This window comes from Ailuropoda melanoleuca, chromosome 5 (genome assembly GCF_002007445.2).
Source record: "Ailuropoda melanoleuca isolate Jingjing chromosome 5, ASM200744v2, whole genome shotgun sequence".
Classification (NCBI taxonomy): Eukaryota; Metazoa; Chordata; class Mammalia; order Carnivora; family Ursidae; genus Ailuropoda; species Ailuropoda melanoleuca.
The window spans coordinates 1,569,686-1,592,183 of record NC_048222.1 but is presented as its reverse complement, the minus strand read 5'-3'; the positions used below and the strand labels follow the sequence as shown (position 1 = coordinate 1,592,183).

The 22,498-nt window shown below is 46.6% G+C and overlaps 1 protein-coding gene and 2 non-coding genes across 3 annotated transcripts; all 3 read right to left on the bottom strand.

Moving 5' to 3' along the window:
* Positions 1 to 2,580: 2,580 nt before the first annotated feature.
* On the bottom strand, positions 2,581 to 2,652 carry TRNAM-CAU. Its single transcript has one exon. It is a non-coding gene; the product is annotated as a tRNA-Met (tRNA).
* Positions 2,653 to 6,308: 3,656 nt separating this feature from the next.
* On the bottom strand, positions 6,309 to 10,604 carry POM121L2 (POM121 transmembrane nucleoporin like 2). Its single transcript, XM_002927090.3, has 2 exons — positions 7,015 to 10,604; positions 6,309 to 6,320 (listed from the first exon to the last, which is right to left on the bottom strand). Exon 1 carries the CDS (start codon positions 10,565 to 10,567, stop codon positions 7,508 to 7,510), a length of 3,060 nt encoding a protein of 1,019 aa, XP_002927136.1. The 5' UTR covers positions 10,568 to 10,604; the 3' UTR covers positions 6,309 to 6,320; positions 7,015 to 7,507.
* An 11,822-nt stretch (positions 10,605 to 22,426) lies between these two features.
* TRNAM-CAU lies at positions 22,427 to 22,498 on the bottom strand. Its single transcript has one exon. It is a non-coding gene; the product is annotated as a tRNA-Met (tRNA).

Below are 22,498 nucleotides of genomic sequence, written 5' to 3'. Positions count from 1 at the left end.
CCCCTCCTAAGAACGGGTTCCCCCGGGAACCTCCTGTCCTGAGTTTGCTTCAAAAATGCTCATGGGTTGTTGGCGAGGAATAGAAGAAAGACATCGACAAAATACTGCTAACGGTTTAAGCTGGTTGGTGGGAACTTGAGTGTTTATTATACTATTCTTTCTTTACTTTTTAAAATTGCCATTACAAGGGTCTTAAATTTTTTACTTGGAAATAACTTCAAACTTAAAGAAAACTGGTAAGACTAAGAAAAGTACAAAACCACCCGTATACCTTTTATCGGGATTCACCCATTAACATCGTAAACCCTTCCGCCCCCCCCCCAGTCTCTGTCTTCATTTCTATATTTCTCTATTTGTTTTCAACCATGTAAGAGTAAATTGTAGCCTTCATGGCCTCTTGCTCTTAAATATTTAAGTAGATATTTCCTAAAAATAAGGATATTCTTTATATATAATGACAGTATATGTATCAGTTCAGCGTATTAAACAATGACATTGTTTTTAACATCTCTCAGCTGTATTTCAGTGTTGTCTGTTGACCCAGTAATGCCCCTTTATAGCATTTCCCCTCCAGTACCGATTAGCTATTGTATCCGTTGCCCATATCCTTTTTAAAAAATGTTTTTATTTAAATTCCAGGTAGTTAACATCAGCTGTCCATAACCTTTTAGTTTTCTTTCGTCTAATACATCTTTACAGCCTCTGCTTGTGTTTTATGACATTGACATTTTTTAGGAGTACAGTAACCGGTCACTTCGTGGTTTGTTTTGTTGTTGTTATTTTAAATAACACTTCTCATTTGCACTTTGAGGGATTTTTTCCCCTCATAACTAGGCTCAGGTTATGCATCCCCAACCATAACACCATGTAAGTGGTACTAGGTCTTTCTTGGGGCACCAAAACTCAAGAGGCATGCAATGTTTATTGCCCCTCATTAACAGGGTTAATTCTGATCACACAGTCAAGGTCACACATGAGTATACATTCCCCTTTTATGACAAATAGGCAGTTTGTGGGGAGGTATCTTAAGACCATACAAATATCTTGCTCCAGTCAGGAAGAAACAAGTTCCTCTGCCCTTCGGGCTCCTTCAGGAATCAAATTGAGGAAGAAAGACCAACAGGAGAAAATAAAGTTTAATCCTGTTCATAGAGGGAATACACACAGACGTGGAGTTCCGAGGACAGCCAAGCAAAATGATGTATAGACATCGTTCCAAACTAAGAAGCAGACAGGGGTCTGGGAGTCAAACGGAAGAAATGTAATTCGAAGGAAGATGAAAAAGCAAGTGTTTGGGACACAGATGTTTGCTGGACCACGCAGAAACAACAAGACATAGAGGACCTTCTAGATTCAACCCTGACTACCAGACCAACTTCATGGTATAACATAGTTCTCTGCTGTGACAGCTCTCTTCCTGGAGCAGGTTGTCTACCTAAATTCTTGTTAGCCAGCTGCAGGGGAGGTAAAGAGCTTTCCCTAAATTTGCTGGGTTTGGATGGCTTTTTAACTCAAAATAATCTTCATGCCAAAGTGGCCCATCTTGGGACAGCCTGCCCTTGGCCCATCAAAATTACTCCTCAGAGTTAGGCGTATTGATAACCAGCCTTCACTAGGGTGATTGCAAGATGATGGCATATAAGCTCCAGCATTCCCTGCACATTCTATTGTGAATCAAAGTGCACACCCAAAAATGTGAACGATCAAACAGCACCCCGCCCCCCTCCCTGCCCCTGGTCCTCCAAACCCCATCACTTTATTTCCATTTTTCCATGTGACTTTTACAAATTTTTCTTAATTAAGGTGCTTGTTGTTATAGGAATTTGAATTTTCTTGTTGTAGAAACTGACTCAATACTACTTTACTCACGAAATTTTTCTCAAAGACACATTTTTCCAAATACCTTGCTAAGACTTCTGTGTTTTGTTTGTTTTCTGGGTTTGTCCATGGGATCCTGATGCACAGACTTTTTTATTGTAATGCATCCCTTCCATTTTTCTCTACCATTTCACATTTAGCTTCTTTGCTTCTGTTTTGCCATAAAGTTCATACAAATGGTGTCTTCATGATTATTGCAACATGTAGTGCTTTAGAAGGGATTCACAAAACATTCTCACTAACTTGATCTAACTGTGATAAATCATGCATAGGACTGAATAAAGAAACGAAAGGAGCAGGAGGCTAGCACCCAAGTAAAATGCAATACAGTCATCAGCCAGAAATCAATGAAAATGTTTTTCTTTCAAGTGTAAAGAAAACATAAAACCATGACTGGAGACAAGTCTGTATTCTGAAGGACATAATGGTGGTCCATTGGAAATTAAAGGTAAATTTGTCACTTCTTCCTGTAAGGAGGGAGAGAGATTTGCTTCTCTTTTGAAATGAGTGAGAAGGGCGGCTTTTGCAAAAAAAAAAAAAAAAAAAAAAAAAAAAAAAAGGGGGGGGGGGGAAAAATTTAACCCTTTGTAGAGATTAGGTAAGGTGTGGCAAGACTTCGCAGGAGTGACCAAGGGGAAAGCAGAGAATCTGCAGCTTGCCCTTTCTGCCTGAGATCTGGGAGGGAGAAAAATACAAGGGCCCTAGCAGAGGATGGTTTCGATCCATCGACCTCTGGGTTATGGGCCCAGCACGCTCCCGCTGCGCCACTCTGCTGGCCATGGCACAGGTGGTGCTGTTTCTCCTCGCTACGAATATGATCAGGTATGCCACTGCCTTGTGCTACAGCGGTAAATTGTGGTCTGTTTATAGGATAGACCCCTACCTAGCAATAAAAACAATACATTTCTGCCAATTTTATTGTATATATAACAGTACAATTAAATCTCAAAACTGTCAGGTTGGGTAAAAAATGCCACACAAGGCGATGTACTATATGATTACATGAACTTCAAGAGCAAGCAAAACTATCTGGTGATAGAAATCAGAATAGTGATTAGCTTGCAGGATGCAGTATCGACTGGTTAGGCGGCATAGGGAACTTTCTGGAGCCATGGGAATGTTCTCAACCTTGATGCAAACAGTGGTCACACGGGATATACGTATGTAAAGTTCTTGCTCTATCTACACTTAAGATCTATGCATTTTACTGCATATAAAATACACTTCAACAAAGTACTGAGAAAAGAGGGGACCATAGCGCTATGATAGCCAAAAGAGAAGGGAGGGAGGGAGAGGAGAAAGGAAAAGAAATACCTTCTATGTATACTTCTGGGAGCTAAGGCAAAAGTGGCCACGAGAGGACGACTTCCCCAAACGAGATGCAGAACCATGAAATGGCCCTTGAGAGCAGGAGAAAATTCACAGCGCTGGTTGGGGAACACGCCAAACCCTGGCCAGATTCCTCACCACCCCTCGTGCATGAAAGAATGCCACACTCAAGAAAGGTGCGACTCTGATAGGCTTGAGGGCATTCTGCTCAGCAAGTGAAAGAAAATTCACTTTCTAAGCATTACTTCCAGGAAGTCATTTCCTTCAAATCAGTTGGAGGAATGTATTAAGGGAGATCAGAACTAAAATATGGGTATGCGTTTTCTGGAAAGCACATTCTTAGATAAAAATCATGTCCTTTCACCCAGTTAAATATGTTTCATGACTTATGTATACAAACCACAGCCAGGTTTTCTCCAGGTTGTCCACGAGGTCACAGCTCCTTGGACACTGGGAAATCTAGAAGCTTCGAGCAGTGTGTGCTCAGCTGGAGAGGTGGTCTTGCATTCCTTTGAGAGGGAATGTTAGCTGCAAATTCACCCTCAGACACTCGGGGGTCTACCTCTGAAGGCGAGGGACTCTCTAAGACCCAGCTTAACGGTTTCTGTGAGGAAGTCGCAAAGAGTAAATCTAAAGCAAACAAAAAAATACGCGTAATACTTCATGGTGGAGGCCTTTGGGGTGAGGAGAAAATACTGAAGAGAGAAGTGGCCGGTCCTTTCATCTCTGGCCACACCCATAAAGACAGTATCACCTTGGTTAGAACTCCCCTCTTTCTCCTTAATATGAAACTTATTTGTATTTTTTAAATCTTTTTTTTTTTAAGTAGGCTCCACGCCTCACGTGGGGCTCGAACTCATGACCCTGAGACCAAGATTTTGAGGCTCTACTGACTAAGCCAGCCAGGCGCCCCAAACTTATTTGTATTGTTTAGGGTACAGTCTGTGCTGCTTCAAACCGAGACCCTACGATGCACAACGATCTTGCCTTCTACACTCGACAGACACGCGTCTCAACCCCACCCGGGTAGTCCGCTCGCGCAGAAATCCCATTAGATTGCAAACACGGCATAAACAATGAGAAATTACAACCATAACGGAAATTCAGATTTCTCAAGAATGAGAAAGTATGAGGGTGTCTGGGTGGCTCAGTTGGTTAAGCACCTGACTCTTGGCCTCAGCTCAGGTCTCAATCTCAGAGTCATGAGTTCAAGCGCTGTATTGGAGCCTCGTTAAGAAAAACAAATAAGAAAGTACGTTTCATGTGATGCATTGCTTGCCAAAGGCTACACTCCTATATTTGTGGTAGTAGGAAAATATGCATAACTATAATATTAAATTAAAATTGATATATTAAAATATGTATAAACAATTAATACTATGTAAAATAAAACTATTTTTTACTTCAGTAAATCCTTTTTGAGTGCCTTCTATTGAATGGACCTTGACCACCCACCCCCAGTCTAGTGGGGTTTTTTTTCATTTTCCATGACACTGACACTGTGAGGCTTGACACACAAGGGTTGTGGGTGGAGATAAACTGGCCAGCTAACGCAGATGGCAAACAAGCTCTTCCTGTGATCCCCACAATCCCTCCCTCCTGATCTCCACGTCCCCGTGTGATCAATTCCCTTGAGCGTCTGGCAATACCTATGTTTTTTCTTCTAACAGAATATGGCAAAGGTGGCGGCAGGTACGTGATTATGGATGAATGAGGATGTGAATAAGTTACAGGTCATAGCAGCATCCATTTGTTTGCTGGGCCACACTTTAATCCCACCCCTCTCCCCACCTCCCTCCCCACCTCCCCTCCTCCTGGATTTGAGGCGGCAAGGGGACAGCGGTGGCCTATTCATGTTGGTGGCCCACAAGGCCAGCAAAGACGGCTTGGTCTTCACTGACAGACAGAAAGAACTCATGTTCTCCTCCTGTAGCAGCAAAGAGCAGAGTGCAGGTATCTTCACACTCTCCCAGGTGTCCAAGCCTGCAGTCTATCCCCATGTGATTCCTCCCTCATGGGACCACCAGAGCCCTCAAACCCAAACTTGTCTCTTCCCTGCTTAAAATCTTCCCACAGCTCTCCACTGTGTTGAGAACACTGTCCATACTGGACATGGTTTGTGAGCACGCCCATGGTCTGCCCCCGATCTGCCCCCCGATCTGCCCACGGTCTGCCCGCGGTCTGCCCCACGGTCTGCCCATGCTTCTCCCCAGCCTCGCCTGTAAGCACCCCAGTATCTCCTCGGAAGTTAACCCAAGAGACCTGCTCTGTCTTCACCTGTCCCTGCACATGCTCTGCCTTTGGCTTGAAATCCCCTTTCCACTTGGTGCTCCGAACACACTAAGACAGAATTCAAGTTCTGAGTCTTAATTAAGAAGACCTGCTCTGCTTTCACTCCCCTGGCATTTGTTATTTGTGTTGGACTCACTGGCTTACTTACAAATCTCCCCACTCAATTCATTTTCCCAAACAGGAGCTGCCCTTTGCCTCTGAATGTCTGGTACAAAACACAATACAGGGCATAAGTTCATCATGAGATACATGTTCAATTATCCTGTAAAGAGCAGTAGACAGAGTCTTATCTTTTCCTCTTGCCGTCCTCTGTAAGATGGCAATCTTGGCTCAAGGGATGCCTTAAAAAGTTGAAACGGCGTGAATATTTAGAGTCAGACGTCCCTGCAGCGGAGCTCTAGCTCTGGTGACCTGCTGTGGTGAGGGCGAGGTGACCACACACTTCGGAGCCACGAAGCTTTAAATCCCAAATCTAGCTTTTACTAACAGGGTGGGTTTGGGCACGTTTCTTAATGCCTTTCTGCCTCTCTATTGATAGAGTTTAACAGTAATTCCTATATCATATACGTATTTCAACAATTTATTTTTATTTTATCAACCAATTTAAGATTGCTTATTTTTCCAGTTGGGCCTCTTCCAAGGTATCCATGAAACAGGAGACGGATGTATTCAGGGACTCCCTCTTGCCGCTAGGAGGCACTGAGGAGTACGTCACAGCTCACTCACAGGACTCGTGCTGGTTACAGAGCAGGGGTCCGCTGATGCATGTGCTGTTTCTCCCTTCCTCCCCTGTGCTCGGTCCGAGAGGCTTCCGGCCCTGCCTGTCCTCCCCGGGAGAGATGTGAATGTGGAGGCACAGATTAAAAGAAAGAAGTATAAACTTTGGTTCCCTCATTGGACATTTGTGGCTCATACCGTGGGTATCATGACATCATAACTCATAACGTGGAGAGCAGAGCCCTGTCCTTCCCTCTCCAGGCCCATGACTTCCTGAGAAGTCATCCCTTAAAGTCGAAACATTGTTGTGAGTTCAGGGAGAACACTTGCTGCCGCCAAGTGGTGCCACTTGCCCTGCCCATCGCCCGGCCCCAGGAACCTCCTCCCAGGTGCTCTGGCTCGGTCCACACAGCAGCACTCCTCCTCCAAACCCAAAATGCACAGGAGTGTCGGCAGAGTGACGAGAGCAAGTCTCTGCACAGACGCACTGGAGTGCGGCAAGCAGAAGGCCTGCAGGGACACTGGCCGAGAGCTCCCTTTTCTGGAGTGAGGACTGACCCCTGGGGTCTGACAGACTGAGGCTCGACTTACCGTCTGTGAGGGGCTAGACTGGCAGGGAAAAGGAAGGGCCGAGAGCACCACCTCTCCCCAGAAAAGATTAAAACAATTCAGTGGAAGTGGCAGCAAGCACAGCACACATGGGTGCCCTTGAGGGTTGGTCAATCAAGGACAATTACATCAGATTTCATCAAGTTTGAGTCAAGGTCAAATCATACCGAAGGTCCTCCAAGCACTCACCGGAGAACTAAGCAGTGAGGAGCGAGGATCGGCATCCCTGGCAGAAAGAGAAGGGGAACCACTGCTTCGGGCCAAATAAAAGCAGGCTAAGATTTCGAGAGAATCTGTTCTTCCCCCTAAAGATGGGAGAGAGTGTGGGCTGTACTTGCTGCCTTCCTGGCACGTCTGTTCCAGGAACGAACATTGTGTTTAGAACACGTTTTCCAAGGAAAAATCGAGAGGCAGTGTCCCGACTGCACTCACCTCTGACACAGAGAGGAGCTGGCGAGAAGGGAAATTTCTTCAATTCCAAAGGTTTGGTCCCACCCAGTTTCATTCTGCTGTTACCACTAGATACCTCAGTCCTCCACCTTCTAGATTATAGATCGGGACCCACAGGGTGAATATGCAAAGCTCTAGCCTTAGATCTGGGGGATGTTTGTTTTAGAGGGTTGGAAGGCATCAGAGGCTCGTCACAGTACTGAGGTCCAGATCAGGGGAGGTGGGACAGAGGCTATTTCTTGTGGGCATGATGCCTTCGGGAATGCCCTTGCTCCCGATTCTTTGGGGTTTTTGATTTTGCACCAATGGAAAATGAAGAGGCTGATGATGTGAAAGGTCCTCTCCCAGCACAACTCTGGGGAGGTGGAGAGGGCATCCCAAAGCCAAGGCTGCTGCTTGTCGTTACTGGCCCAGGGACAAGGGTGCTCTGAGCAAAGGGGGACATGCAGGGGGCCCCAAACATAGTTTTTCTTGCAGAAATGCCGGCCATCCCCAAGACAGAAGGTGTGCTCTGGTTGGTGAGGCCTGGGGTGTTCTGGCTACAGCCTTTTCCAAAGGGTGTCATGGTGCCAGTGGTCCCGCTTGGCACTGTTCCAACGCTGAACGCTCCAGGGTTGGAGCTCATGTCTGGGGCAGTCCCACCGATCCCAGAGTCCCCACAGTCCATAGGGGTCATTAATCCCCCAAAGGCAAAAGGTCGTGGGGCTGTGCTGCCAAACACTGAGCCACAAGCCCCATTCTGGTGGGTCTGGGCCACAACCCTCAAACCAGTTGTACTAGCTTGACCAAAGAGAAACCCTGCGGGAGTGCTGCCAAAATTCGGCAAGGTGCCAGCAGGGAGGTGACACGTGGAGGCTGAGGGTGTCAAACCCCCAAAGGGTGACTGCGTGGTACTGCTGAAGGCTGGCTGAGCTGGAGTGGACGTTGGGGTTGGGGATGCCACGGCCGAGTTTCCAAAAATGAAAGGGCTACTGAAGCTTGGGCCAAGTGTTGGTTGGACGGCCCCTTGCTTCTGCCCACCTGTAGCCCCAAATGCCAGCTGGAGAGTGGCTCCTGGGGATAGTGGGAAGGGTGGCCTTGAGCCTGACCCCAAGGGAACTGCGAATGCTGAGGTTGGACTGGAGATGCTGGATGATAATGAGGCCTGGTGTGTGGTTACCAGGGCTGAGGTTGACAGAGGACTGCCCACACCCCTGAAATTGGCAGTGGTTTTGCTTGGGGAGATCTGGACAGCGCTGGAAAGAACCTGGCTAAAGATGGTGACTGTGTGTACGGTGGGAATGGTAGCACGCTGGTGTGGTGGGAAAACGAAGCCTGTGGCCGGGGCGAAGCTGGCCCTGAAGGCACAGGCAGCCCCAAGGAGGAAAGTGTGGCAGGTCGAAGGGATGGTGTAAGTGTTTTCCGTGGTACTGGACACATTCACTACACCAAAATCCAAAGGCGGCATGAAAGAAGAGTCTTTAGATGTGCTGGCTGCGGTGGTGGACACGACGACAGAGGTAGCCTTGACCAGGCCATGGAGGAGATGGGTAGAAGCAGGAGTAGCCAGAGGAGAGGTCTGCTTGAAAGGAGCTATCATGGGCATGGTTTTCAGTGGTCCTACGCCGCCAAAGATAGGCTTGAAGGAGGGAGTGAAGATGCTCAGAGTTGCAGGTGTTGTAGTGGTGACGGAAGTTCTGGAATATAAGGAGCCTCCAATCTCGCTCTTGGGTGGGGGCCCCAAAATGGGGTTTGACGTGGGATTCGCAGAAGCTATGGCAGGAGGTGGAGACGCAGAAAGATGGGGAGCTGGGCTGCTCATTCCAGACAGAGTACTCTGCACGCTGAGCTCGGCAGAGCTGAGGGCGGGCAGTCCTGGGGGCATGGTAGTCCTGTCAGCCTGAGAGGTTGACGGGGGCCCCGTGGTGTCGGTGAGTGGTGACGTGGGAGAGGCAGGAGTCGGAAGGATGAAAGCTGCTGAAGAGGCGCCTGGAAGGGGCTCTGCCTGTGAGCAGCCCTGCGAGGACCGGAGGCTGCCCTCCTTCACAGGGGAATGCGCTGTACTGACTGCCTCTCCGGGGGATGGTGGGAGGGCCGGGGGAGACTCCGGCAGTTTTGTGAAGCCCTGGGTCGGAGCCGTGCCTGCAGAAGGCGGGGTAAGACACAGGCAAGGCTGAAGAGCAGAGCACGTCTCAGAGACAGAGTCCGTGGTGACCTCAGTCCTCTCGTCTCTGGCTTTACCGCTCCCCTGGAGTCCACCTTTCTTCCCTGAGGCCAGGTCCTCTTCAGGGACTGCGTCGCCAAGCTGGGGAGTTGGGGTCAGTGACAGCAGGTCCCCAGGACTAGAGAGCTGCCATGGAATCTGACTTTGCTGTCCGGAGCCGCCGGATGCTGCTGGGGACTCGTCTGATTCCAGTGGGATCGGAGAGTGACACTGATGACCCTTTCCTTTCTTTTTCACTGGCCATTCTGGTGTCTGCGGGGATTCCCTGGGAGCACTTCTCTTCCAAGGCTCAGAGAAAGCCCTAGAAGAGCTGTAAGAACTTGTGATAGCGTTTCTTCTGGCACCGAGCGGGCCAGCTGGGTGTGCGCCGGCCACGGAGCTCAGGGAGGAGCAACTGGGCCTCTTACTCAAACTGTGATCGGAGCCCCCCGGCTCGAGGCTTCTCTTCAGGGGCCCAGGCCTGGGCACAAAAGAAGTGAGAACTCCCTTTTCCACCAGGGGCTTAAATGCGGACGGTCTGGTGTCTGGACTCCTCTCACTGGGCCAGCCCTCGGAAACCAGCGCTTCTTCAAACTTCACTCTCCCTTTCTTGCACTCTCGGAGGGCCCTCAGCACCGTCTCCTTTGCACACGGGTCTGGGGGCTTCTCAGAGGGTGAGGACCCTGCAGAGTCGACCACCTCCGCGGGAGAGGGGCAGGGGAGCGCTCTCCGCTCGGGAGGGGCTATCCTGATGGTCACCGGGCTCCCTGCTGCCCTGGGGTGCCGAAGAGACCAAACAGTCCGCTTGAGGTAACTGTCCCACCAGTCCGAGGGAAGAGGCCCCACGATGGAATTCTGGGACCTGGGCATGGGAAAGCGCCGCCAAGCCTCCCCGGCCGCCGCGGCCTTGGCACCCGCCGGAGCCCAGCTGGGCGGCCTCCTGGCAGGTCTGTGCCGCAGGGCAGGGTGGGCGCGGTGGGCGTGCGGAAGCCGCCGGACTTGATGAAGGGGCTGAGCGGGCCGGCGGTTCGGCGGCCTCTCCGCCACGTCTGTGCGCGCCTGCGCGGGGGACGACGGCGGGGACCCCGGCTTGCCCAGGTAACTGCCCATGCGGAGCGACGAGGCGGGTCGGTTCCCGAGCTTTCTGACTGACTCAGCCGGAGTCGGAGCGCGCCGTGTTCCGCTGACGGTTGGGATCCTGGCGCGAGCAAAGGGCGAGGGCCTCGGGGCGCTCGGCACCCACAGGTCGGCGCCCGGTGGAAACAGAGGAGAGCAGCCCCAGTAGCTGGCAGGGCGGTTCCGAGGCTTCGGCCAGGCGCTCGGGCCCGTGCGCCCTCGGCTGCGGCTGCGGCAGCGGCTGCGGAGCGCGGGGGCGGGGCCGGGGGGGGGCGCGCGGGGGAGCCGCAGTCGGATGGGCGCCCGGCCTCCAGGCTCTGGCTGCGGCCACTCGGGGGTCCAGGCGCGCGGCCCGGGAGTCGGGGTCAGGCGTGCGGTCCCAGCCCCGCGGGGTGGGTCGGGGCGGCGGTTTGGGTGCTCAGGACTGGGGAGCTGACGGGGGGTTCCGAGCAGCCAGCGACCCTGGACGCTGAATGTGGGGATTTGGCGGGCGTTTCCCATGCTTCTCCTTTCCTAATGCCCTTACCTTTTCGCGGCCGGGGCCAGTCAACGGCCGGGAGGACGAGCTCCCGACGCCGCCGTCTCCTGGACCCGTCCCGGTCTTCTCCCCGCCGCCGAGTCCCGGTCGCCCTTCAGTTGTCGACGGGACGACAGGAGGGCTTTGGAGAGGGACCCAGCGCCGGAGTGGTTCCGGGCGCGACCCGCCGTGGCGCCGCGAGGCTGGGGCGCTGCCTTCAGTCCCCGGTAGGAGGGTCGGGACGGAGACGCCAGCGAGAGGGTGGAGGGAGCGCTCTCCTGCCGGGCGCGCAGTCGTTTCCCTTCTCGAGTCCTTCGTGACTTTCTGTGGATGAATCTCCCCCTGGAGTCTCCCCTGCGCGCGACTTCAGTGCCCTCGGGAAAGAAGAGCTCTCCCTGTTCCGTTCAGTTAAAAGTGCAAGGTTCTGAATAGAAGACCCGAGAGGCAGCGATTTCCGGACAAAGGAAAGGATAGAAGGCTTGTGGTACCCAAGAGTCAAGGCCCGCGGCTGCTCGCGCCCCTCCTCTGGGCGCCCAGGGGCCTGGGTCGTTCCAAATGGTGACTTTCGTCACGGCTTCCCCGAGGCTTTCTTTATGCACTTCAGCCTCTCTAGACTCCAAATTATCCTGAACCAGAGGCCAGAGGCGCCTTTTCACGGATAGAGTGACCACAGGGTCAGCACCAGGCCTCCCGGACCCCAGCGTTCAACCCAGCAGCCACTGAAGTTAACCCGGGAGGTTCTCTGCTCACTTCCCAGGAGGCAGAGGGAAGGGTGGGTAGGAGCCAGCAGCAGAAGTCAGCTTTGGAGGAGCTGAGCCCAGGGTAGGGCCAGGACAGAGAAGACCCTGAGACTGGGCTCTGGATTAGTGTGTAGGGGGCAGGCTGAGCAGGTGATGGGCCCCGGGAGGGCAGACAACAGGGGGCAGAGCCTGGGCATAGGACAGGAGTGGGTCCATGGGAGGATTCTTTAAGAGAAAGTAAACATGGGAATAACCAGAATGTCCGAAAATGGGACCTAGTTAGAGAAATCATAGTATAGCCATAAGATAGAATAACAAAGATAAAGCAGATCTTTATATATTAATGTTTGTCTTTGTCCGTGATACATAAGGTTTCTTCTTAACCTCATATAATTTTAAATACTAGGCTTTGTTTGTGTGAAAATGTAGCTATAGATTTTTAGGTAGAGATGTGGTCAGAGAAGAAGGGACGATACTGACCGAACTATTAACATAATGGTTATCTCTGGTGTGGTACTGGAGTGGGTTTGCAAGGATTTCTTTTTGGTTTTCCTGCACTGTTTCATATTTTCTGCAAGATTATATCTCATAAAAAATCAAACTATTTACATTCTTAAGGAGAAAGATTAAAAAGGGGGAAAAGAGTTAGTTGCAAAGAAGATGTATTTGAACTCAGTGTGTGGAACCAGGAGTCCAATGGAAGAGTTCAGGAATCCAGTCGGTGAGGCCTAAGCAGGCATGTGGACTTTGATTCTTGACAACCGCCTGGCTGGGGTGCAGGGAGAACTAAGCAGAAGATTACTTTGAGTGTCCTTTATGCACGATGGCCCTGAGTCAGAGGTCCCCGCCAGGTAGGGAGACAGAGAGCATCAAAAATCTTGGGGTTGAAAGAAAAAATTGATCGATTGGATTTCATTAAAATTAAGAACTTCCACTCTGCCAAAGATACTGTTAAGAGAATGAAAAGACAAGCCACAGACTGAGAGAAAATATTTGTAAAACCTATCCGATAAAACACTGGTAACCAAAATACACATAAAGTTGTCAAAACTCACAATGACTTTTTAAAAACCCAGTTTAGAAATGGGCAAAGAATCTGAATAGGTAAGTCACCTTGGAAGATATACAGATGGCAAATATGCCTGTGAAGAGATGCTCGACATCATACATTCGGAGGGAATTGCAAATTCAAGCAGCAGTGAGATACCACGACACACATATTAGAATGGCTAAAATCCAGGACACTGGGGACACCAAAAGTTAGTGAGGGTGTGCGGCAACAGGAACCCTCATTCGTTGCTGGTGGGAGTGCAAAGTGGTACAGCCACTCTGGAAGACAGTTGGCAATTTCTTACAAAATTCTACATAGTCTTACCATGCCATCTGGCAATCACACTTCTAGGTGTTTACCTAAATGAGCTGAAGAGTTTTGTCCACACAAAAACCTGCACATGAATGTTTATAGAAGCTTTATTCATAATTGCCAGGAATTGGAAGCAAGCAATAAACACTTCAATAGAGGAATATGATAAACCATGGTGCATTCATACAATGGAATATTTTTCAGCACTAAACAGAAATGAGCTATCAAGTCATGAAAAAACACAGAAGAACCTCAAATCTGTATTGCTGCCTGAGCAAAACCAGTCTGAAAAGGCTACCTACTGTGTGATTCCAACCATATGACATTCGGGAGAACACCAAACTAAAGAGAGTAAAAAGATCAGAGTTTTGGGTGGGAAAATAGGTGGAGCGCAGGGGATTTTATTCTATATGGAACTAGAGTGGGGGATACATGACATTAGGAATTTGGCAAAACCCATAGAATGCACAACAAAAGAGTGAACCCTAATGTAAACTGTGGACTTTAGTTAATAATAATGTATCGACATTGATTCATCAGTTGTAATGAATGTCCCACATCAATGCAAGATGTTGCTAAGAGGGGAAACTAGGAGTGGAAGTGGAGGGAGGAGAGAGTATATGGAAACTTTCTGTTCAGTTTTTCTGTAAATCTAAAACTGTTCTTAAAACACAAAGTCAGCTAATTTTAAAAATTAAAATAAATTTTCAGTATCTTGGAGCTTGGACTCCATACCTCACTCCTCTTAAGATTGCTTTGCGATTTGTAAAATAGTGCCATAATATGTAATGACAAGTATGTAATTATTTTGTTATTTCAGCAAGTAATGCACACATTCAGCACATTATCAGGTATGCAAGAAATTGTGACAATTTTTAACAGTATTAGTCCACAAAATTGACAGCAGTTTAGCGTAGCTTAATTTACCCATTTGCCCTTCTGTGTAACTCTGCCTTCCCCAGGATCTAGGCCCAGGGCCTTGGGGTGAATTCGGATTGTTTCTGAGGAAGCTGCCAGAAAGTGTGTTTTGAAGAACCAATCAAGGGTTGCTGTGACTGTGTCCACTACTATTGGGTGGCAAGGCACTGGGTGTAATCTACGCAGTGGCTGGAAAATTTTCCAGAGACACAAGATTGACCTTGAGGTGGTGCTGGGTGGGTCATGTAGAGAGAGCCCAGGGAGGGGTGCTGCCAGGAAGATGACAGGTGGCCAGTCGAGGCCCCTTCTGGAGGCGGAGACCATAAGGCAGACCTAGGGGAGAGGGAGGGTGAAGGCGGCCAAGGCAAGGGTGAGGGAGGGGGAAGAATGATAAACCTAAAATAGCAATGACTCTGGGTAGAAAGAAAAGGTGAAATTGAGGACGGAGGTATCTGAGGCTTTAAAGCTATTGGCAGTGTTTGATTTTGTAAAAGCCATTTTGTGCAAATCCGTGTATTTGCTTCATTTCTATATGCTGCATTATTGAATATGTGTGTAGTTTTATGCATTCACATTTTCACAATGAAATATACCGTATCATATAAAGTCTTATGTTGTTGAAAGCAATTAAAATACAGTAAAAATTTTTAAATCTTAAGTCATCTTGTGCATCAACTAATATAGGTACTAGGGATTCTATTATAATTTGGGGGTTAGTTCATGGAAAAAAAATAAAACATTTCAGATTGCTTATTAAGACAAATTCAGAAATAAAAACCCACTCTAAATGTTTTGCAATCACAGCCTTGTTCAAGGGAGAAAAGTTCCCTGGGAAGCTGCAGGAGGCCCACATAAGAGCGAAGTTGGACTTTCTATCAACTGAGTGCAGTTCACGGCTGACTCACCTCTCCGGTCAGAGTCTTGCAGCCCTGGCAATACGGTAGAACGGTAGAACGGGCATCATTTGTGTTGAAGAAAAGCATGTGAGCCCAGCTGTGAACTTTGCGATTTTAATTAATGATTATGTTGAATTTGCCAGGAGGACATGCATCTGGAGAGCAAATGTGGCCCCTCTGGACACATCAGGGCTGCCCACTCTGCAGAGACACGTCCCTGAGGATGACAAGTGGAAGCAAAGACCAGCCTTCTCAGTAAGTGGGGTGTGCGGTCTGGGCTGCCCTGCACAGAGGAGGGAGCGGGTGTCTGTGTTTACGGGCAGCAGAAACCTCCTTTGGTGAGTATTCTTCAAAGCCTTCTGCTCTGAGAATTTGAGGGAGGTTTAAAGCTCCAGAGAGCTTTTCTAATTGGTATTTAGGGCCAGCGTCATGGGTCCAGCCCTGTGTTTGGCTTATTGCTTTTGCTGTCATCATCTTGAAATTCCTAATACTTTTTCGTGGGAGGCCCTGTGTTTTCATCTTGGGCTGGGCCCTGCGAATCTATTAGCCAGCACACCTCCTTGCTTCGTTCTTTTCCCAAACTAATGTACTTTACCCTCATATTTTTCTCCTGCCATTTCAGGGTTACCTTTTACTAATTTTGGTTACCAAACACTGACTCTTTGTCTTTTTTGTTTTCTCTTTATTTTTCCCCCTTCCTTTATTTCTCCTTTTCTTTTCTGATACTTCCTTCCCCAAGCAGCAGTTAGCAGGACGGATGGATGTGAGAGGCTGACTGCTTGGGGTCAATTCAGTTCCTGCCACGTATCAGTAGGGAGGATCTGAGCCAGTTACTCAATCTCCTCTGGTCCTTGTCTGTAAATTAGGAAGAATTATTGTACATATCTCATGGATTTTGTGAGAATTAAACAAATTAAGTATCTGTAAAGCATAGGGACATTGCTTTATACAGAATAAGTACTTAACACGTATTTATTAAATAATTCAGTAATCTCACCCTTATAATGCACTTGGTGTGTTTAAATCTACTCAAGTTTCATTTTCCACTTTCACATTATTTCTTTTTAAAATTCCTCTCACGTTGTATTTTATTTTTTATTTTAAAAAATACTATTCTATGTTTTTTTTTAATTTATTTTAAGTATTCTCTACACCCAACGTGGGGCTTGAACTCCCAACCCTGAGATCAAGAGTCACAGCCCCCACCAGCTGAGCCAGCCAGGCACCCTGTCTTCTCACATTTTAAATCATTTTGGCATTAACCATTTTGCTCAAGCTTTGCTTAATTCCATTCATTACATCCCTCTAATGTTTGTATTCTTCAGCTCTTTCTTCTCCGTACTTTACACACTAAGGGACTTTCTTAAAATCTCTGGTTCTCAGTCTCCTTCGCTGGGTCACCTCCTGTCTTCGGTTTTAACTTCTCTGGTTTCCCTCTGCCTTCTATTCCATTCAACTTTATTCTGTACCCGTTTATTTCTCATTTGAGGTGTTTTGCATACTTTCCAGATATTCTGCGTATTTTCTTTGTGCTTTTTATAACCACTTACGCACAGAGCTGTCCTCCTTTTTCCTGTAACTAGGTCTCTAACATTCTGTAAGTGCTTCTGCTTTTCCCTGATTTCACAAGTGGATGTGTGAAACTTTTATTCTTCCCTCTGATATCCTTTAAAACTTTTTTTACACAAGATTCTCCAAATTCTAGCATTCTCCTTTTCCTCATGCTGTATCTTCTTTGAGCATCATTTGTTCCATTAGTGTAGTGTCTATTTCTTATTTTACACTTTTCCATCATGGATTTACACATTTCATTTTTATTTTCTCTTTCTTCATTCTTACTCCTCTTTCCACTCATCCTCCTCAATTTCTTCTTTTCCCTCTTTATGTATGCTCATCCTCTTATTAAATGTTTTCTATTACTTTTTAATCCTTGGGTGTTGAACAAGAGTTCCAGTTTTATTTTAATAACCTTTTAATTATTCTGTAAATTTTTACTATCTATACATATATATATTGGTCTAGATAGTCAGGTATTCTTTTTTAATTCTATATCTTTACTCCTTGCCTCTCGGCTTAATTTTTCTTTGTTTTCAATACCTCTCTTTGATGTTTCATACCACCTTAATGCAAACCTTTTGCTGTTTGACACACCCCTATTTTCGTATTATTTTGTTATGTTACTTTCTTCATCCTAACCTTGTCTTTATAGGGTAAGTCAGGGTCCACCAGAGAAACAGAACAAATGGGATGTGGCAAGAGAGAGAGACAGAGAGATTTGAAGGAATTGGTTGACCCCATTGTGGGGACTGGCAAGTCCCAATTCTGCACGGTGGGCTGCTGGGCTGGAGACCCAGGGAAGAGCTCATGTTACAATTCCAGTCCTAAGTAGTCTGGGGACAGAATTTCTTTACTGATTGGATGACACCCACCACATTACATAGGGTTTTCTGATTTGCTCAAAATTACTGATTTAAATATTAGTCTCATCTAAAAAGCACCTTCAAGTAATATCCAGACTGGTGTTTGACCGAACACCTGGATACAGACAGCCTAGGCAAGTCAACACAAAAAATTAACCATCCCTCCTGATGTGTGGGGCGGCCCTTCAAAGCTCTTTCCCTGGGAACGCTCCTCTTCAGTCTCCTCCTCCTCAGATTTTAGGATCTATCTCTGCGTGTCCCACCGGCCATCACTTTCTTCAAGCGGCTTTAGCTAGCGTGTAATGATGCTTTCTACAAATGCATCCAGAATAGTGCTCTGTCTCGAGGGGACGTCCCTGTGCCACTCTCTCAGAGAACCACCAAACAGGTCAGAGCACAAAACCACAACGTTTATTCTAAGCACGCTTGTCTGTATTGCCTCCCCCTTCCTTCATTCCATCAAGCCTCCCCAGGAATACAGACCGCGGTCTCCATGGCCGCCACGGAGCTGGGGAAGGCTGGATGGTAGGTGGGTAGGCAGAAGGGCCGTAATTCTTTCTTGCAAAACCAAACACTCTTTTTCTTATTAAGCACCCCCCTGGTTCCTGTACGTTTTCTGTTAGAGCTCAGACTTCCAAAAACGTTGGTTCTGTTCACTGTTGCTAAGCATGCTTGTTCCAATGGAGGGGGTGGTTCTTGGGGCCCAACTCTGCCATTTCCATGCTGTCACTCCTGTGTGTTTATCAGTAAAGAACATTTCTTGCAGACAGGTTATAATTGACTCTTGCTTTTTTTTTTTTTTTAATCCTGACAACATTTAGCTCTTCATTGTTATGTTTAGCCTACTTACATTTGATTTATGTAATTTATAATTTAGGTGGATTTAAGTCTATCATCTTGCGGTTTTTCTATTCGTCCTCATTGTTATTTGTTTCTCTCCCCCCACCCCTTTTTGGCCTTATTCTGGATTAGTTTTAAGCAAGAGTGTGATACAAACATAATTATTTTCCACATAGTAGATGAGTTGAATGGCAAAGTTAGCGAGAAAAGTGAACTAATTATGAATGCACCACAGTACACACAAAAGAGATTTTCAAGGCGTGAATTAAAAAATAAATGGGGGGCGCCTGGGTGGCTCAGTCATTAAGCGTCTGCCTTCGGCTCAGGGTGTGATCCCGAGGTCCTGGGATCGAGCCCCACATCAGGCTCCTCCACTGGGAGCCTGCTTCTTCCTCTCCCACTCCCCCTGCTTGTGTCCCCTCTCTCGCTGGCTGTCTCTCTCTCTGTCAAATAAATCAATAAAATCTTTAAAAAAACATAAATGGGAAGAATGAGCCGGGGAAGGAGGAGTATAGTGCTTACATGTAAGGACTAGAACCCATATGACATTTCTGCGACTAGGGAAGTGGGAGTTGGAGGAAATATTAAAATGATACTACTTGCAGCTCTCAACTCAGTGCTGCTGCTTGAGAGAGCAGAGACAAAATTGAGTAGAGTTTGGGAAATGTGTGTGAGCGTGTGTATGTGGTCAGTGGTCCCAGAATTCAGGAGGAAGGTCTTGAGTAGAAGCCATCGCTCAGAGAATCATGAATCATTGAAGGTCCCTAAGTATGACAGGATGGTCCTGACTCTAAGGCTCTCCACGTGTATCTTCTTTCACTTTGGATGTTGAGAATACTTTTTCTTAATATTTTGTTTTCGAGTCATCTCTACACCCAAGGTGGTGCTTGAACCCACAACCCCAAGACCAGGAGTTACGCGCTCCACCAACTGAGGCTGCCAGGTACCCCTGGCCCTAGAGGATATTTAGGTTGAAGGTGAAATCATTGGAGTAAATGGGATTCTAGGAAAGAGTATGGAGTGAGGGCAGAACCAATGGGAGCCATGCACTTCCCACGCTTATTGGGAAGAGCAAACGAAGTATCCGACAATGTCTCAGCCAAGTTACTGGTCAACAGATATTTGGGAAAACTCTTACTGTGAGATTAAAGGAATTTTATGGAAGAGGCAGGAATAGATTTTAAAGGAGAGAATGAAAAAAAGGACATAATTTTTTGAGTTAAGATTTCTACATATACATTATTGTGAAAAAAAGGAGAGTTACAGAATTGCTAGGTGGTAATTCAATGTCTTGAGAAGGGCTGTTTGTTAATTAAATGATAGAGGCTTTGTGGTCCCTGTTGGCTGACTGGAAAGCAAATTTTTAAAATTTAATTTAATTTTACTTAAATTTGATTAATTAACATATAGTGTATTATTGGCTTCAGAGGTAGTGGTCAGTGATTCATCAGTCTTCTGTAACACCCAGTGCTCATTCCATCATGTGCCCTCCTTAGTGCCCATTACCCGGTTACCCCGCCAACCCTCAGTTTCTTTCCTAGAGTTAAGAGTCTCTTAGGGTTTGTTTCCCTCTCTGATCTTGTCTTATTTTGAGCAAATTTGTTTAATACTGTAATACATCTGATTACTTTATCAACTTCAGTTGAACCCTCACTATATCTGTAAAGATACTAAATATGTACCCTAAGCAAAGGAAGTTTCTCATAACAAGGAAAATTCACATTTTAACAGCAGAAATCATTCAGTAGTTTTTAACTGTGTGGTCTGAATATGTTTTATGATTCGTCAAAGAACAGCGTGTGGCGATTATCCTTCCGAAAAGCGGGATTCCATACGTGTACTACTATTGTAAATCACAAGGTCGCCGTCCATAAAAAGGACGAAATATTTAAAACTACAAGTTACAATTAAATAAACAACATTAGAATTGGAAGAAAAATTGCTTTTTATCATATGCAAAATTTTCCTGGAAAATGACCTAGAACCATGGTGAAAATGTCCACGCGAAGCTCAACTGCTCATAGACGTAATGTCTTCTCCAGACATTTCAGCAGTACGTGATGTCCAGCCTCTGGAAGTGTCACAGGTACACTGTGAATTCCTGGACAGTTGAGCATTTGAACTTACATTCTAAGGACCCGGGGGCTAACTTCCGTATTTGAAATATACTTATGGGACTCTTTAAGCTACGCTGATTCAATTTAAAGTTCCAGAAAAAACCACGAATGTTTTGTTTTCAACTGACACAATTTGGGGAATTTTAGTTCTCTTTCAAACTGGCATTGGGTTCATGGGCAGCTTGTGCCATTCGTTATGTATGTGTATATCTTATTCATTCAGCCTCATCAGAAAAAGGCCTTAGATGTGATTCTCATTCACTTAACTTTGGCCAATGTTATCACAGCTATCTTCAGGGGCGTCCCATATATGATGACATCCTTTGGAATTAGACACATTTTGGAGGTTTGGTTGTAAAGTGCTATCAATTCATAGCGTGACACGGGTGCTTAGATTTGCACTTCTCCCTTACCACGGACATCGCAGGCCATTATTATCAGTCCCGCTCATTTCAGGTGTGCATGGCTCAAGCCCAGAATCTTCACACACGTTCTGCCCGTGTTGATTTATTCCTGGATAAGCAGTGTGCTAATCAACACGTGGGTGATTCTAGGTACTCCTGCTACCAGCAATTCCACTGACCTTGGACTTGCATATTCTCTGCTGTTCTGTAAAACAAGGCCGTTCACACACCATTATGCGATGTTATTTCAAAGTGTCATGTTTATGCAGATATCTTCTTTTTGTTCTTCATGATTTGGACCAGTTTCTACATGGTGATTGTCCTGTTCAGGCATCACGAGACAGCCATGCGTATCCACAGTCCTAGCCTCTCTCCACAATCTCTTCCCAAGACAAAAGCCACCCATGCTGTCCTCTTGCTAGGGAGCTGTGTGGTTTTCTTCTATGGGACTAACTTGGGTCTTTCCATTCATATGAGCTCAGTATATGAGAGAGACCTGATGCTGGAGAGCATCACCAGTTTTCTGTCATCTTGCTACCCACCTGTCTGTGCGTTGGTGTTGATTAAATATGATAATAGAGTTTCCAATCTATCTGTGCCATTTCAGATAGGGTCATTTCCCCTTGCTCACAATGGAGATTGCTACTGCATCTAAAAATACTGATAAGAATTATTTTAGGGGCACCTAGGTGGCTCAGTCGTTAAGTGTCTGCCTTCAGCTCAGGTCATGATCCCAAGGTCCTGGGATGGAGCCTGCATCAGGCTCCCTGCTCAGCAGGAAATCTGCTTCTTCCTCTCCTACGTCCCCTGCTTGTGTTCCCTCTCTCTCTCTGTGTCAAATAAATAAAGAATATCTTTTTTAAAGAGTAAAGCACAAAGACTGTAATGACTGGCATATCGTAAACTTTCCAATATTTTTTGAAGTGAGCATCACACTACTTTATTGTACCAAATGGAGTCTAAAAACCACAGTGATTGAATACCTGCCAACATCTCCTGAAAAAATAGAAAAGCATGCCCTTCTATGACAGTTGGAAATTTTATATTGATTCTCTTGCTCCTTGAATGAGTTTCCACAGATTTTATGCCAACATAATGTATGTTTACTTAAAGTCCTTCTTTGATCATGCTACTATCCTAGTCTGCACCCAATATAAATATAAATATTGAAACTGAGATTTTGCCGTTTGATGGGACCACAAATCTGTGTTAATTAATTCTTTTGGTTTGAATTATATTTGCATTTACTAGTAGTACGCAATGCAATCCAAACAACACAAGTAGATAATACATTTGAAAATCCCTTTACTGGAAGATGTTAACAGAAATAAAGACGGAGTTTGTCACCTCCTTTTCCAAGCAATCTGGTGCAGTATGTAAGACCACCTCAACGGAAGGAGTATCTCCAGCTGCTCTTTTATTGAGCACCCCGGATGGGAGGGATTTTACAATTCTGCGAGCTAGGTAGGTGCAAGCCTGTGAGATTTGTAGACTGAGAGACAACATAATTTCAGAGAAAGCAGGAACAGGAATCCAACTTAGAGGAGGATAGGAAAGATCTAGAAACTGGTTTACGTTTTTGGGCTCGTAGCCTGATGAATAAAACTTAGCAAGAGGGAAGGGAGCATAAGAACTTCCTAGCAGAGGATGGTTTCGATCCATCGACCTCTGGGTTATGGGCCCAGCACGCTTCCGCTGCGCCACTCTGCT

Excerpts from the sequence above, each read along its gene's own strand:
- POM121L2 (XM_002927090.3), bottom strand. The coding sequence starts at position 10,567 with ATGGGCAGTTACCTGGGCAAGCCGGGGTCCCCGCCGTCGTCCCCCGCG.